The sequence below is a fragment of the Gallinula chloropus genome (assembly GCF_964237585.1).
Source record: "Gallinula chloropus genome assembly, chromosome: 9".
Taxonomy (NCBI): Eukaryota; Metazoa; Chordata; class Aves; order Gruiformes; family Rallidae; genus Gallinula; species Gallinula chloropus.
Window position 1 is genome coordinate 11,831,543 of NC_140094.1, and position 17,097 is coordinate 11,848,639.

At 55.0% G+C, this 17,097-nt stretch overlaps 1 protein-coding gene across 1 annotated transcript; it reads right to left on the reverse strand.

Moving 5' to 3' along the window:
- Window positions 1-13,924: 13,924 nt before the first annotated feature.
- Window positions 13,925-16,803, reverse strand: AEN (apoptosis enhancing nuclease). Its single transcript, XM_084268057.1, has 4 exons — window positions 16,733-16,803; window positions 15,592-16,268; window positions 15,099-15,299; window positions 13,925-14,724 (listed from the first exon to the last, which is right to left on the reverse strand). Exons 2-4 carry the CDS (start codon window positions 16,264-16,266, stop codon window positions 14,521-14,523), a joined length of 1,080 nt encoding a protein of 359 aa, XP_084124183.1. The 5' UTR covers window positions 16,267-16,268; window positions 16,733-16,803; the 3' UTR covers window positions 13,925-14,520.
- Between the last annotated feature and the right edge of the window lie 294 nt (window positions 16,804-17,097).

Genomic DNA, 17,097 nt, shown 5'->3' on the forward strand with positions numbered 1-17,097 from the left:
CAGGCTGGCCTCAGGGAAGGAAACAGAGGGGCTCACATTGCTGGGATGCACACAGCGAGCTTTGGTAGTGGACAGCTCAGGCTACAGCTCATCCCAGAGCTCAGCCAGCCCAGCGAAAGCCGGAAAGAGCCCTGGGATGACAGAAGGAGCTCTCAACTCTTAGTTTGACTACGGCTTTTGTGAGTCAGGTTGTGTTTGCATAAACTGGACCTGGTTGCTAGCTGCAGGTTTTCCTGCCCATAACCACCATGCCTTTTAAGGCTTTTAGCAGCTCCATAATTGTAATTATTACTGGCGACTCCAGCTCTGCCTTACTGTGGGTACATCTTGGATGGAGCAGGCAGCCTGTGATAACACTAGGGAATAAGATTATTCAGGCAATTTTTCTTCTATTGACAGCACTTGAACTACAAGAGGTTCCAGTAAGAGAAATTACTGGCAGAACGGACATGGAAAGAGTGATTTTAAAAAAAATTATATATTTTTTAAGCAAATATTGCAGAGGGTGTTTGGAGAGAAAGATTGAGAAAGAAATTTGACCCGTGTCCCATCAGAATAACCAGTGCACCACAGAGGTCCCACAGTCTGACACCTAGGGAAGGAAGGGGTTCAAGAACTCGTTTCAGATAAACACATGCTTTGTAGGAAGCTGTGTTCTCGTTTCAAGCAGTGGACAAGGGAGAAAGGCGAATGTCTTCAGCAACCCACTGGCTGGCAGGTTTCTCCCTGTTTCTGCTGAGCGAAAGGAAGATGTTCGCCCACACGCCGTACCTGAGCAGTGGGTCTGTTCTGACAGGCTGGGTTCTGAAGTTCTGCCCTTATCCACAGCCTGAATCTTCCCCCAAGAACCTGTGCAGTGGAAACCACCCGCTTCACATCCTCCGTGGTGAGCTCACAGCAACCTTTGGCTAAGCCCATGGCACAGACCTTATGGAAAGCTTCTTGATCTTCAAAGCCCGCAGTTGTGTTGAAACAGAAAGCTTTGTTTCACTCTGCCTTGCTCAGATCTTTGCCTTTCCCATACAGGAGAGATCAGAACATGGCATACCCCATCACCAGAGAGCTGCGTGTCTGGGCTGCTCTCGACCCAAAGCGGCACTCAACAGAAGGGGTCCCTATATTTTGATGAGGTGGTGGTTTGCAACAGCACATGCAGGTGACTCCCTTAAAATTCAGGTTTCAAAAGCTTATTGCTCTTCTTACACAGCTCAGATTCACCTGCCAGCTCTTCCCTGGGGTAAACAACTGTCTCTCCGGAGCCTGGCAGCAGAGGCTGGCACCTCACCCGCTTACAGTAGGGAAGCACAACTGCCAGGGGACTTGGTGCTGGGAATGGCAGGACTGTCTCGGATGGGGGAAAAAAAAAACCCAAAAAAGACATGTTGGAAAAGAAATGTCAGAGCAACAAAAGAAAATCCAGATGTGCTGCATTCACATGGTAACAGCCTAATTGGAGACAGCCCCACCTGATTTCTAGCAGCTTAGCATTTTAGCATTTCTCTTGCTGTTTATTGACTGAGGATTTTCTCATTATTGGCACATTTTTAGGAGAAAACACTATTCTTGCTTGGCATTTGGTTTTCTTTCAGAAATACTGCTTTTATTACTGTACCTTCAGCAAGGTTTCCTAATAAGAAACTTGAGACCTTTTAGCTCAGCTGGAGTTTTGCCATGGAATTCTGCAAGGACACAATCCTGGCTTAAGGCAAAGGGCTGGGGATAGGGCTGGAAGGCAGTGGCAGCAGCCTGTCTCTGCAGATGCCCTCCTATTGCCACAGAAGCTCCAACTATAGCAGTGCAGGGTTGCTGTCACCATCCTACCAGTGCATTTGTGTCCCCCGTGAGGAGGTGCTCATGGAGGAGCACCAGACACAGAGTGGTATCTCATTAGGATTAATCCAACCCCTTCCTGGTAAAGGACAGCAAATGGAAGGAAGCCTTTCTGGGATGGGGAGCTGGAACAGACAGGTACATCTCTCCCTTCTCACACACCTCTTGAGAAAGCTTTTCATTCCCGGTTTGTTTCAATGAGGCAGGTCCAGGGAGGTTTCAATTAGGTATCTAACAGCCAGTACTTGCTGGAGCTGACTGCTCCAGTGGGGAATTTAGCCCCTTTCCAGTTAAATAGAGACACTGGCAGACAGCAAGTCACTGGGTGCTGCTTTGCGGGCCGAAGTAAGTCCCCCTGTGTTCCTGCTGAAGAGCTTGGCCCCATGTACACAGCAATGCATGGAAGCCCTGGACACTTTGCATTCCCTGCAGCCCTCTTTTCCCCTCTAAAACCCCCCCACCAGCACCCCAGCTGCATGGCTGGCCCCTGCGCAGTGCAGAAGGCAGCTCCTTTCCAGGAGGACAACCACAGGGTGAGGTGGGCTTCAGCATCGCCAGCACAAACCGAGGAAGCTGAATGGATTTCAGATATTTCTGGAATTTCATCTATTCCATCAATCAGCTGTGTCCTGCTGCAGGCACTCAGCGCTACGGGCTGGTGAGAAGCACGCTGATAGCCCAGCACAGAAAGGAACAGAGAAGGAAAGGCCAAGGCCAGGCTGGCCTCATCCCATCTCATTGCCACCCTGCCAGCATCTCAGTGCTTCTGCCAGGTCCCTCCAAAACACTGAAGGGGGCCAAATAGCAAGCGACAGTCTTTGTCCCTGGCTGATAGCTCCTCAGAGCCCTCCCCAGTGCAAGCTCCAGGGGCCATCTGAGCCCAAAGCAGATGCTGGCCGAGCAAACCCACTGGCAGGCTGTCCTGGGGCCAGAGCTGCCTGTGCGTGACAGCAGGCACGTAAGCTTGGTGGCCCATCAGAGAAGACATTTCTCTAAGGGGTGGAACAGGCAAAAAAAAAAAAAAAGGAGAAAAAATCAGTCCCCTTCAAGGTTTTCAGTGGTGTAATAAAAGTTCCTGTGTCCTGGATGCCAGGGAGATCTGGGGGAGGGGGAAGAGAGGGTGAAAGTGAATTAAATGGGCCTTTCAGGAGCTGAGAGAGCACTTAATCTTCTCTAGCCCATTTAGTGCAGATGCAGTTGAAGCCTCCCTGCCATGACAGCCAGCAGAGCTTGGCCCACATTGTCTTTTGCAGACACCGTGCAGTCCCAGAGGAGGGCTGAGCTGGCAGAGGAGAGCAGGGCAGGAGGGAAAGGGCTTGAGAAAGAGTGATCTGATCAGCTTAGACACAAGGGATGAATCGGGGAGCGTGGCATGTCTGGGGACATGGGGACAGCTCCCAAGTAGAGGAAAGAGGGGAGCAGAGACTTGTGTTGCACAGTCAGTGCTCTGGGCAATGCCAGGAGGGATGAGGAGTGGGCTGCAACTGCTGGTAGACCTTCAGCTATGCCCCTGTCCCAGAGGCAGAATTCCCTGCTCACTACTGCCGTGCTTCCTGAGCACATCTGCACATCATCTTCCACTTAGGCCACTTGCCTCACTCTGTGAATATTTAGGATGCTCTGGCACCCATCAATGCAGAGTTACAAGGGGAAGATCCCAGGGGCATCAGCTGGCACACTGCAAGCCTCAGCCATGACCACAGCCCTACCCAGCTCTGCTGATCCTTGCTATTCCCCTGATCCAGGGTTATCCTGCTTACAACAGCTGTGCCCCAGATGTGCCCCTAAGCATCAGTAGCTCTCAATACAAGTGTTGCACCCACATCATCACCTGTGCTTCTGCAGCACTGCTCTCGCCCACTGCCATGCCCCAGCAGCTCCAGAGCATCTCTGTGTTTGGGTTGGGGGGGTTTCTTTGCTATAACTGTCCTTCTGGTTTCAGGCCTGAAGGACACTTTGCTCCTTTGATCAGCACAGGGAAAGAGACAGCCCCAAACCTTCCTGCTGCAGCACGTATGTGATGGGGGGGGGGGGAATAATCACAAAGTAGCTGGTGACATCCCAGCGTGTGACACAGCCCAAGAGCCACCTCTGAAAGGCAGAGAAACTCCTCAGGAATTACAGCCCAGCACATCCCTTAGAAAATACCTTCCTAACCCAAATACTCACTGCTTTTCTGTAAGAAAAATAGATCCCCAAGTGCTCCTTCTTGGATAAGATTTCAGAAGAGCAAACAGCTAAAACTAACTCAGAGTGAACAAGCCTGAGTGGCAGGCTCGGAGGAGGAAAACAACCCATCCTTCCTCCAGGCCAGGCTCCCACACGCTCACTTAAAACAGCACCAGAGGCAGCTCCTGCTTTATATAGCACAGAGACTACAGGTGGGCCAGAGCAGCCCTCTGCAAACGGAGGGGGTGGGCTGTGTAACACCGGGTTCATCCTTTTTGGGTAAGGATTTAGGTGGTGGGGGAGGGAAGAGCAGTGGTTTTTTTGTTAGGCTGCTGGTGTACGGCCAGCAGTACCTGTAGAGTCAGGGAGAATTGTGCTGCAGAGCTTGAGGAGTACCAGGAATACCTAAAAATGTATGCACTTGGATTGTAAAGGCTTAAAAGCAAGCTATTCCTTAAACAGCTGGTAGCTGCAGCCTAGGGTCAGCAATGCCTTCTACCTCAGGCCGTGTGAACTAAGAACATTAATTGAGCCTCCTGGGTATGTAAGCCTCTTATCTACTTACACACAGTGCTGGAAAAAAAGTGATATTATTAGTTACTTTTAATGAACTGTGGTAGGATGTGCATGCTCACCTGCTCTTTACTGGAAGATGCTTCCTGCTCTCTGTTTCTCTTTAAAACTGTTAACATTTTAGGGTATGAACCAAGACTTCAAAAGGGATGTAGGTGTCAGAGGAAGGGAGATGGTTCCTATTCATCACTCAGGGGCTGAGGGTGCTCTCAAAGCTTCTGCTCAGCTCCTTAATCCTACAGGTGCCTCTCAGTTTCTCAGATCTGGCATCTCAAAGCTGTCACGTGGGGCTCTCCCTGCCTCCCTGTCTTGCTTAAGTGACTTCCAATTTAGCTAGGCAGCCTTTGAAACCCCTTTCCTTGGCACCTCGCTGTGCCTGCACTCTGTGTCTAGGGTGCACATCAGAAGGGGAGGGTGGATGGGCCACAGCTCCTGGTGGGCACAGAGACCTCAAAGATGGATGTGGTGGGGTGGAGGTCATGCTTTGTGTAATTTAAATGCAACTTGCAGGCTATGAAATAGACTCTGCAAGACCTGAGTTCCTGTGTTGGAGAGCAGCGGACACTGCTTTGGGTTGTCCTTATGGCTTGGTGCCCCAGTGGGCTTGGGGATGGGGGGGCTTGTCTGCAGGGGCTGGCTGGGAGCTACCCACAGTTTTGCTCCGTGGTTTTTAGGGAACATGGGAAGCAAAGGAGTGAGAAATCAGCACCACACTGATGCCTGCCCACATGATGCTGCCCTCTTCCTCTTGACACCAACATGAGGGATGTGTTGGCTCAACAGCCCAAAGAGCCTTGTGCCTGGAGGAGGAAGCTGATAAGGAAGAGCCTGTCTGCAAGAGCAGACTACAAACCTCCTGTCTTGGAGTTTCCCAAGGCAGTCTGTCACCAGCCAAGGGCTTGTGGCAGCCCTGTCTTCCCTCCTGCTGCTGGCATGCCTCCTGATGTGATCCCCACTCTGGACGTCCTCATGATCCCAGGGTGATTTCCACTGGCTGATGCCTTTTCTTTAATGTCTCAGAGAGCCATGTTTGCTTTTCAGATTTACTTTCCTGATAGTTTTGAAAGACAGATGCCCTCTGCCCCTGCTCCCTTTAAAAGCCATGTTTTTTTCTTGCTGCTCGTGGGCTGTAAACATCTTTCCCGTTACAAATGTGCCCTTTCAGTTGCTTTCTGGCTGTAAGCAGTGTTGCTTTTTTGTTTCTCTTTGGAAGCTGATTCTCATTTATTGCTGCCTTCTCCATAAGCTGCTGCTGCTGGCCAGCAGAGATGGGGTAATTTCCCCTCTCAAGCTATACTTCCTAACTCAATTACACCTATATCCACTGCTAGCCTTAAAGATGCTGTACTTGAGAGGATTTGGGCCAGGATGAGGGTTTGAGAGCACTGAAGTGCTTTCTCCTTGCCCTCCTGTTTCATTTGGACCTGCAGGCTAATTGGGAATTTCAGACATGGGGAAGCAGCAGTGCTCTGTGGCTTGGTCAGAATGATTTCTAAGCAAGGGCAGGGTGAGATGCAGGATCAGAGTGGGTCCCAAACCAGAGCTTTATAATCCTCTCTGCTCATATCTAGGTTCGGTCCAAGCCTTTGGTCAGCCCCTCTCCCTGCAGGGACCAAGCACACCGTAAGTTAGCCAGAGGAGGGGCTAGGGGCAGGGGCAGGAGCTCTGGAGCTCTGCTTCCTGTCCCTGATCCTGCTCAAAGAGGCTGATTCTCCCCCAAAGCCTTCATTCATTTTTAGCTCCATTCTCTGCTCAGTTTTTCAAAGCTGCCTCTCCCACTGTGTCTGAGGGCTGGTCTAACATCCTTCCCACATGCCTCACATCTTGTCCCTGCCTAGCTGCTTCTGCCCATAGGAAGTGGTGGTGGTGGGGAAATAAAACCCCTGAGGTTTGCAAACCTCTCTTCTCCCCACTGTGATGCTGCTTATTCTGGTGGTGGGAAAATTGAGCCAGGGAGCAGCGATGGGGTCACGTGCACTTCTAGCATCAAATGCCCAGCAGTGCCAGAGCAGAACTGGTTTGCAGGATCCCTGGTGCACAGCCTGTCTTTCCACCCATCCATTTTACCCTGCTAACCAGCCTCTGCAACACAAAACAGGCTGTGGTTGGCAGTGGTTGCCTTGCACTGGAGTATAGCAGTGCCAATCCCTGAGACATTCAGGCGGGGTGGGGGGACACATAAAGTGGGGAGGGAGCTCTTAAAATGCTGGGGGGGATTGACATGAGACAAAGAACAGCAGCAGCAAGAAGAGCCTCTTCCAAATTTTTATCTATGATTAAAAAAAAAACCAACCCAAACCCAACAACAACAACAACAAAAAAAAAGCCCAAACCCAAAAGCTGGAGCTAAACAGGCAGCTTAAGGAATGAAGCTACTGGAGTTTTCCGAGAAGGCTCCCAAGATGCACAATGGGAACATCTGTACCTCAGCCCGCGCCTTGGAAGGGTCTCAGGCCGCAGAGTGGGGCTGGCGTCAGCCGGCTCCAGCCCTGCCTTGATGCTGCCCTCTCTCTCCCCCAAAACCCCTGCCTCACCACGGCTCCTCCCGTCGCCCGGCTTGCCTCGCAGCAAAGCCGTAAATCCCCCTTCCCACATCTCCTCCTGCGCTCTGGGCTCCGTGGGTTTTGAGCAGCCCAGCATCCCGCGGCAGGAGCGGGAGAGAGGGAGGTTTGGCCCCGGGAACAACCATCCTCTGTGCTGCCCGTGAAAGGTGGTTTCATAAGGCTCTTGCTCAAAACGGGCTGTTATCGGGATCTGCTGAGCAGGTCAGCCCCGCTCCCGGGGATGGAGAGACAGGCCAAATAGGTGCACACACACGTAGTGTCTCGGTGCTGGCACAGGCGTTTTCCAGCCTCAGGGGATGCAGCCAGCCAGGACTAATCCTGCTCCTGCCTATGAAGGCTATCGGGGGCAGGGAAGGGGGGGTTGGCTGCCTCTCCCTCTGCCTTTATGCCTGGCGCCTGTTCCCAGTGAGGGGGTGACAATGTGCCTAAACCCCCTTGGTGAAGCCCAGCCGGTTCCTTCTGTAGCAATTCGCATTCACGAAGCTGTTGGGAGGTGAAATGGGTTCCTTGGGGGAGGCAGTGGTGGCTTGAAATTTGGAGGCTCATCTGAAGGCAAGTGGAGGGAAAAACTCCCTCCCCTCAGACCCATTCCCCAGGACCCACTTCATCATTCTCTCTCCTACTGCCCCTGTCCCCTCCCGGGGGGCTTGTCACTTGCCTGGTGCCAACTGAAGAGCTTTGAGAGGAGACAGAGCCCTCCTGGGGACAAGCACTTCCCAGCACCTGGGACAAGTGGCAGTGGTCAGCCCTGGCTGGACCACACAGCGGTCAGCCTCTCTGCGAGGGCATTGGTGCTGTGGCACAGCCAGGAGAGCTGCAGGAGCGACCATGCCCCAGGGATGTAAACTGGGGCTCAGGGTTACCCCACTTTGCCCTGGATAGCATCTGTGCAGGACAGCAGGGGAGGCTTGGGGATGGAGGAAGAGACAGCTTGCTTTATGCTCCTCTCTTCACTCCTCCATGGTGGGGCTCCTTCTAAATGGAGACAGCTAATGCCGCTTTGTGCCCACTGACTTACAGTTTAAAATTAATAAATATCCTTCTAAGAACACTGATGTGGCTTAGCTCACCTTCCTCCTTGTTCTCTCCTGACTGGAGCTGAGGAACCATGGCTGCACAGCACAGAATCACAGAATGTCTGGGGTTGGCAGGGACCTTTGGAGATCATCTAGTCCAACCCCCTGCCAGAGCAGGATCACCTAGAGCAGGTTGTGCAGGACAGCATCCAGGCAGGTTTTGAATGTCTCCAGAGATGGAGACTCCACAGCCTCTCTGTTTGTACCCGTTTTGGTGATGGCTGTGGGTCGTTGGTTGCTGTTACACTCACATGGAATTGCCTCTTTGCCCACCACACCTTCTCTCCTCTTTTGATGAGGTAAACCACCCTCACAGTGGTAAAAATGTAAAACACCGAGGGGTTCAGCTCCACCCAGGGTACAGGAGCAAGCCCAGTCTTGCTGCACGTCACTGGACCCAGTCCCTGAAGCCCCAAAATGCTCAGAGATTTTATTTTGCCCCGGGAGCGGCTTTCCCCATCCTCTTGTGTTTGTGATGTGCCTAAAACCCACCCTGGGAGCCCGGGTCATAGCCGGCCCCATCCCATGCCCCATCCCCATCCCGGGAGGGATAACTCAGAGACCAGCAGCCCGAGGGCACCATCTAGTGAACAGCCGGGATTGCACAGACCTGGGAAGGGCAGAAATGCAGAGAAAACCGGGGTGGGGGACACACGGCACACCCCCAGGGGTTCAGCCCAGAGGAGGGGAGAGTCACTTTCTGTGCTCCCTACCCCCCCCCCCCCCCCTCCCTCCAAGCTATTTTTAACTTTCCTCCATCTGGTTACCCCTTGAAGAGCCTTCACCAAGCTCCAGCCATCACAGCAGAGATGCTGGCCTGAGCTGTACCACGTGTGATGCTCTGCCCCGGGCAGGCAGCATTAGAAAGATGACAATGTTTTGTTTTGCTGTCTGAGGATAAGGAATAATACATAAAGAGTTCTTTTTAATGCTATGTGTGGTGCCTGGGTGTGTGGGAGCAGAGCAGTGTGGGTGGCTCTGTCGTGGGGCAGGCTGGGCAGAAGGCAGGGGCTGTGCTGAGTTGAAACCTCCCTTTTGGATCAGAAAATTTAAAAACCACCAGAGGTGGTCTAACATCTCCCCAGTACCCCCAGAGTGAGCTGGTATTGGAAAAAAGTGGTCCTGGTGCAAAGCACAAGTTCAGTGCAGAGTTTAAAGCTCCCTGAGTTGACGCAGTGGCTGGGGACAGAGGTATCACTGTGCCACGCTGCTGCTGCTCCCTGCGCCGGCTGGGCTGAGCTGGGTCCTCTCACCCCACTGTCTGACTTGGCATTGAGTGCATTGCCAGGAGAGACCTGACCTACATCTCTCTGATCCCTGAGGGAGAGCTGCTTCTGCAGTCCAAAAGCAATGCTGTGTCTTGATGTCCTCTGCCATTGTCCCCAGCTCCCAGCCTGCCTCCTGCAACGTGTCCCTGTGCCCACTGTCCCCAGGGCTAGACCCTGATCCCCCCAGCCATAGGCTCAGCAATTAGTTTGTGAGCTGGTTTGCTGGGAGGCTGTCACTAAGGCTCACACATCAGACCCACTGTCCTCAGAGCCCATTTCCCTGGGCAGGTGAGGGGACAACCTGAGGCAGGAGCAAGGGAAGGTGATACCTCCAAGCATGGCCACAGTGGTGACCAGCCCCTTGGCCCCTCTTGTACCCAGCAGCGCTGGGGAGCACCCCATGTGCCCCTGACACTGCACCCCATGAACCCCTTCCTGCCCAAAGGGTGGCATCTTCAGGAGCTTACGGCCCTCCCCACCACTTGGCATCCAGCTCCCAGCTTGTCTCATGGGGTGCAGGGCAGTGGAGTGCCTGCAGAGGGGGTACCCCTTTGCTGTGCAGGGAGTGAGCCCGGCACCCAGGCTGCCTGCCCCAGGGGATGGAGCCACAGACGGTGGTTTCTTCCCCAGGGGCTTCCTTGTGTTGTGCCTGTAGTGAGCCCTTCCCGTGCACCCAACGCATCCACAGAGCAGGGACCAAGGGGTACAGGGGTGCTCAGGTGGGGCCACCCCACCCCACTGGGTGCAAGCTTTGCAGCCCATTTTTGGGTCTTCCCGGGGAGGGTGGGATGCGCCAGGAATTGTGCCTTTTCCTCTCATCCGCAGACAGTCACGATGCTTAAGTGGCTTGTTTTTCATTAGGGAAAGGCTGTTGCTAGGCCACCCTGGTCCCCGGCATTGGTCGGGAAGGGGTTTTGCAGCCAATCCGGGAAGCTGTGCTGGCAGTTCACACACGCACACACATGCACACACACACACACACACACACATGCACACGCACACCCCTCCTGCAGCCGACGTGCTCAGCGGCTGCCAGATGTGCCTATTCATTTCCACACCACACCTATTCGCTCCTTCCGGCCAGGCAGGTTATTAGGGCTCCAGAGATTTTAATTTATAGCTGGCAGTGAGTTTTGTACCTTCTAATTCATGCTCAGGGCGGAGAGGAGCCATGGTGGTTGGGGTACCGATGGGGTTGGAGGCACAGGGAGGCTGGTTCCTCTCTGCTGTGACCGGTTTGGTCTCCAGCGAGTTGGCTGAGCAAAGCCTCCACTCTCTGCTTGAAAAAGGGTGAATCGTCCTTCTCTGTGCCCACAGTGAGGGGACAGGCTGCCCCAGGCTGAGGGGACAGACTGCCCCAGGGTAGGGGATTGCTCTGGGCTGTTACCGGTACTGGCATTGCTCCACTCTGAGGTATTTGGGGTTTATGTGGCACTTAACCACCTGTGATGTGATGTCATAACCAGAGCTCACACCAAAGCGAATCCTCCCCAGGTGCTGTGGCGTGCCCTGACACAGGGATGCTGCTCCCAGTTGTGGTTCCCATGCAAACAGCCCCCAACACCCATGAGAGGTGCTGGATCATGGCTGGGCACCAGCAATACAGGGTGAGAGGGTCAGGCACGTCCCCAGCATGGGGTCTCCCACTCCCAGCTATTACTCTGTTACGGTGCTGTTGCAAACACTCTCCAGTGTCCAACACTCACCCAGCAGAAGCAGAGCCCTGGGTGCATGAGCAAAGTGTGTGAGCAGAGCCCGGGATGTAAGCAGGATGGGGGCACACATCCTCTTTTACAGCTACAAGGCTCTCACTGTGTGGGATAGGGATGAATGCTGAAAATGTCCAGAAAACCATGGGCTATCCACACAAAACTCGGTTTCTTAGTGTCCCTCATGAAAACCTCCATGTTGCAGGAGGGCAGGAAGGGGGCAGCTCAATAAAAGCAACAGAGAGCATTGAATTGCATCTGCAGCTCAAGGAGAAGCTGTTGCTAGACAGAAGCAAAAGCTGTCGCCATCGGCTCCCATTGGCTCATCCCCACTCCAATGACGGGCTTATCAGTTACCTGCTCTCGCAGCTGGCTGGAAAAAAACTCATTTGACAATGTTTTCCTTCTGATAAAAAAGCCCATTGCTGGATTCATGGGTTTGGGTTAATCATTATTCAGGGTCGTTGAGACAACGGCCGAGTTTTCAGCAGATTCTTCAATTATCAGGAAATTTGACATAAATGGGGAGCCAGCCCGGCCGTCCTTCGCGCCGCCTGAGGATGCTCAGTCTGCCTAAAGATGCTGAGCCTCCCAGCACGAGCATCAGTGGGCTGTTGGGTGATGAACCAGAGCGAAGGTTGGCTGCTTTCAGCCACAGCAGCTCCCTGGCATGTAGGTGAATATTCACAAACACCTGTGAAAATCCTGATCAGCTCCTCAAGGGTTCACTGGGTGCAAGCAGGACGCAAGTTGCCATTTGGATTATTCAAGGCCAACATCGCTTTGTCAACAGGGAATGGGTTGCCACCACCCCTCATCATCTATGGTGGGGTTTGCTCCTCAGCAAACCTGCCTTGGGGTGGTGTGGGGGGCTGCAGAGTGCAACATCGGGGTTTTTCAGGCTCTTAAAATCTGATGTAAATGGGAGTTGACCCCTCAGGTTTGTTTCTCAGCTTCCCTGAGAGCTGGAGATCATGGCACAGATGCAAAGCTTACAGAACGTGTGAGCACCAAAGGGCAGCCAGCCTCTGCCTGTATTGCTGCCTTCAAATTTGCCCCCAAAGCAGGGGGTATTTCATCAAGGGGGGCTAGGAGGGGTGTTAAATCACTGTAGTGGCAACAAGGACAAGCTCTCAGAAGCAGCCTGTGTCCTTGCCAGCACCTCATATCACCACGCAAGCCTGTGGCCATGCTGCCTGAGGGCATATGCATGCAGGCAGGCTGGGGGGCAGATGGGGAAAAACTGGGGGGACAAGTGCTTAGAGATATGTGTGCTTACTTTTGGAAGTGGGTCTCACTAAAGTTGAATGGTCAAGACTGAAGAAATGTGGGCTTTTTTTTTTTCCTTAATTACACCTCACCTGGAAGAAATGGAGAAAAACCTGTGCCAGCCTTGTTCCTCCTGCAACCCCTGGGTGTCCCTACAGGGTTTGGGTCCCTCCTGTACCCTGCCAGGTCCCGCTGACAGAGTTGTGCTGGGGCTCAGTGTAGCTGCATGCCAGGTTTTACAGCTTGCTGCATCAGGAATGTGCCTGGGACAAGCTGTCATGGGGAGGATTTAAAGACCTACAGTGGTGGGGCCGTGTTGCCCAGCAGCTCTGGAGGAGAGCGCCTAGACCATGAGCTCATGATGCAGCCCAGGTTGGGTCGATTTTCTGTTCAAGGGCAGCTTGTGCTTCAGGACAAAGCTCTGCAGAGTCGTCTGGTGTGTGTTGGAGCGTTTCTGAGCCGTCCCTGGCTTCCTCTGCTGGGCAGGGAGGAGTTAAGATGGGAAGTGCACGATGCGTCTTGTAATGGCACTGATGTGTGCGTCAGGTGTGCCTGCGTCACCCGGCTCCTTGGCTGCTTCCCAAGGCTGGGGCTGAGCTCCCCTTCCCTCCCTCAGCTGCCCGCTGGGAAAAGCCAGGGACCTGTCTAGCCTGGCCAAGGAGGACAGGGACTCTGTTTCAGTGCTGCCTCCTGTACTGAGCTGTGAAAAGCCCTCAGGGAGCTGCCAGCCCTCCAGCCCCCTCCCAGCTCATACCCTGGGCAGTGGGACTGGGGGATCCCCATGCTAAATGGGCAGCCTCAGCCTTGAAACACCCAGCAAAAAAATACTCATTTCCAATAACCATGTCTGTTTAGGTCTCCAGGGGGGTGTGCAACTCCTGTGTCAAGCCTCAAACCCCACTTGGGTGCTCACCCCCAAGCTGGGGTCCATCTGGGCACCCACAGGTATCCACGTGCTTTTCCCCCGAAGCAGCAGGCTGCAGGCAGAGCCAGGGCAGGTGAACATCACCCCCTCCCCATACATCAACACAGCCACCACCACAGACCAGCATTGCTCCCACAGCTCCTGCTCCCAGACCCAGGGGCAGTGAGCAAATCCCAGCAGTTCTCTCAACCCCAGAGAGCCCCCCAAACTGGGCCAGCCCAGCTGCCAGAGAGTGGCACAGGAGGGTGTTTTATATTGCAATTGGGTTTCTCCACAGAGCCCATCCCCTGCTCCTCCTGCCTTCACAGGGACATTCCCAGAGCAGAGGGCACCAACCCCCCTACCCAAGGAACCACGTACATCAGTCACCAGCCCACCACCCAAAGCACCTTCTCCAGCTGCAGGAGGGCTGGAAGTGCTGGCACACAGCCGACACAGGCAGCACATGCCCAGCCCTTGCTGACCCCATCCCTGCCCTCTCCCTCCTGGATTGCTGCCAGGCCAGATGATGCAACACACACACACACAAGGGTTTTGCAAGAACAGCTTTTAGTCTGGAGTATGCCAGCAGCCTGTTCAACACGAGGCATGTCCCACGCTCCTGTCCAGGCTGGATGTTAATCAGACCCACTTTCTTTTCAGGCTTCACTGTGCAAAGGAGTTGTTAATAGGCCCAGGATGGTTTGCAGCATTTGGGCATCAGAAAGACACCTCAGTCCTCCCACAACAAAACTTGCCACTCACCCACCATGGGGGTACTCCCTCCCTGAAGGACATGGGAGACACCCTGGTAGCCCCAGCCCACCACCACACACCCACAGGGGCTCCACCAGGCTGGCACCAGGACCCTGCTCATCCCTGTGCACCAAGTGAGAGATGAACATGGCACAGCCACAGCACTTCGTTCTGTGTGACAGCACACAGCATTTTAGGGAGGTTGATGGTATCAATGTGCTGCCACTTCTCCGTCCCCGAGCAGGGCTGGGGACATCTGACTCCCCTGCACTGCTGCCCATGATGGAACTGGGTGCCAGCAGAGCCTGTGGGGCACAGGGAGGGAGGTCAGCAGCTGCCTCCACCTTTAATGGCTGAAGGCACTTGGATGGCCTGAAACATGTGGAGGAGACCCTGCCCCCATCACAGACCGCTTGTCATCAAGTCTGTGGGCCAGTACTGGTCATCCATGTACTGGCTGCTGTCTGTTGAAGGGTCTGTGATGGGGCTGGGTGGTCGGGCAGGCAGGCTACGGGCCAGCTCTGTCTCCCATTGCACCTCCACCAGTCTGTACAGCTCCATGGCCGTCTGAGCATCCTCCACTGATGAGTGTCCTTTGCAGCCAACCTAAGCAAAGGAGGAAAAGCCTCATTAGATAAAGGGGTTGCAAAAATCCCACAGGTCATGTCGTCTGCTAGCCTGAAAGGACACAAGTGCTGGGGGGTTTGGGATACTGTAGATGGCAAAGGCTCGATGCAGCCCAGAAAATATATGTGTACCAAGCACTTTCTGGGAGGGCACAGATCCTGTCCCTCCTTTACTGAGATGCTTAATGAGAGGTCCTGGGCTCCCTCACCTTCATCACAGCCAGGAAGACAGAATGGACAAGGCTCATGTGCATCTCACAGACAGCACTCACAGAGGTGGGAGGACCAGGCTGATCGCACAGGCTCACAGCAAACCCAGGAACTGCTCCCCATCTCAAGGATCCTAGTGCTTACCTGGATCTTTTTATGGAGCAGGTACCTGGCCAAGCTCTTCAGTGAGACGTTGGCCTTGCCAGGCAGCCCTGCCCTCTGGTTCAGCATGGGGATGCGGCTGGTGTCTCGGGTCCTGTCTTTCGGGTGGAAGTACTTCAGGGCTTGGAAGTCATTGTGGATGGCGTGTCCTACCACAATCTTGTCTTTCAAGATCTTCAGGATCTGGAAGTGTCGGAAAGGTTTAGACAGGCAGTGCAGCAAGACAAACACCAATTAAGCAGAAAAGACACAATTTTGTGTTAAATTCAGTTCCTTCAGTTCTAGCTTTTTAGATTCCCAGAATGGAGTAGTGACAAGCAAATCGACCCACTGCATGGCCTCAGAGGTATCTCTGCCTCACAGCAACTCTGTGTGGGCCAACAAATATCCCAGTCTGTGGCCAGCAGAGAACACAGAGAGGTGTCTTTGAGAGTTTTGCTCTATTTTTTCTTTTAATTTCTCCCTTTGTCCTCACCTCTGCCTGGGCAGCCTTGAAGGGAATTGCACTTTTCATGTGCTGCTTGGTGATGCCACTCCAGCGCGTCCGGTAATCCACGATGGGGAGCTCGGGCTGGACGTACTTATCATAGATGACATCCCCATCGTAGTTCACCACAGAGCAGCGTGCCAGCTCACTCTGCCTGCCCTGAGGACCAGTGCCCACCATCTCGCAGTCGATGGCCACATACTTGCCTGGGCGCAGGCACAGGGGAGACATCCGCACCCCCTTGGAGCCGCCATTCCCCTGGGACAGCAGCGCAGAGTGATGCCTGGCTATGCTGTCTGGCGAGGCAGATGGGGACAGAGATGGGGACGCAGCTTCTTTGGACTTGGGGACCTTCCTGCAGCGCGATGTCACTGTGCTGCCCACCTTGGTGAGTGTGCTCCGTGCCTCTGGCCCCTCCACAGGGGCCTGGAGGCCCAGGTGCCTCTGGGGGCTCAGCAGCCCCTTCTGCTCCAGCAACACCCGGCGCTCCATGAACCGCTGGTGCTTGCGGCTCTTCTTCTTGCTGCGACCCTGTGGCATGCCAGGGCCCTCGGGGGGGTGATCGCAGCCCCCCGTGCTGGGGCCATGGGTGCTCTGCGGGGTGGGCACGCTGACCTTCGGGGTGGGCAGCAGTGGAGTCATCTGCCCTTTGCCAGGAGGCATTCCTGCTGGAGCGGACACAGGGGAACACCATGAGTGCCACGCAGCCCTTATGTCCCCCTCTCAAAACGGGCCCACACACCCCACAGCACCCATTCCCCCCGTGACACACACCCCCCTCCCCCCCCCCGCGGTGTGGGCAGGCATAGGCAGACCAGGCCGGAGCTATGGGACAGGGGGAGCAGGGACACGTCACACCCTATTCCCATACCCTTACCCCGCCGCTGCCTGGCCCCCGCCCGCCCCATTCCCGGTCCCAGCCCCTTGCCCGCTGCCCTGCTGCCCCACCGCCCCCCGCCCACCCCTGCCCCGACCCGCCGCATACCCCAAGGCCCTCTCTGCCTCACTCCCGGCCCCGGCCCCAGCCACCTGCTCACCTCACGCCAGTCCCAGGTCCCTGCCAACCCCGTAGCCCACCGCGGGTGTCTGCCCACCCGCCCCCACCCCTCCCGGCCTCCCCCAGACCCACCGGCACCCGGCCGCGGCTCACACGTGTCTTGCCCGGAAGCCGCCGCGCTCACATGCCCGGGCAAGTCCCGCCGTGGCCACGCCCCCTCACGTTCCCATTGGTGGTTCGGGAGAGGCGATTTGCATGAGGGGCGGGGCAGCGCCGCAGGGCAGGGTGGGAGTGGTGCTGCTTTGCCGTGCGGGGCTTCGGCGGGGCGGGGGGTGTCCGTGGGTTGCGGGGGATGCTGACACTGCGGGGCCGCCGGAGCAGCATCCCTGCTGCGTGCTTCCCGCACCCGGGTGCTGTACGGGGATTCCAGCTTGTCCCGCCTCTGGCCCTGGGAGGATGGGGCCCTGCTGGGCGGTGGGGATGCGTGCCGGGGTACC

What these genes read in the sequence shown, in the direction of transcription:
- AEN (XM_084268057.1), bottom strand. Translation starts at nt 16,266, where the DNA reads ATGCCTCCTGGCAAAGGGCAGATGACTCCACTGCTGCCCACCCCGAAG. An exon ending in TCAAGGCTGCCCAGGCAGAG is followed by an intron (nt 15,300 to 15,591) that starts GTGAGGACAAAG and finishes CGACACTTCCAG; the next exon opens with ATCCTGAAGATCTTGAAAGA. An exon ending in TGCTCCATAAAAAGATCCAG is followed by an intron (nt 14,725 to 15,098) that starts GTAAGCACTAGG and finishes TCCTTTGCTTAG; the next exon opens with GTTGGCTGCAAAGGACACTC.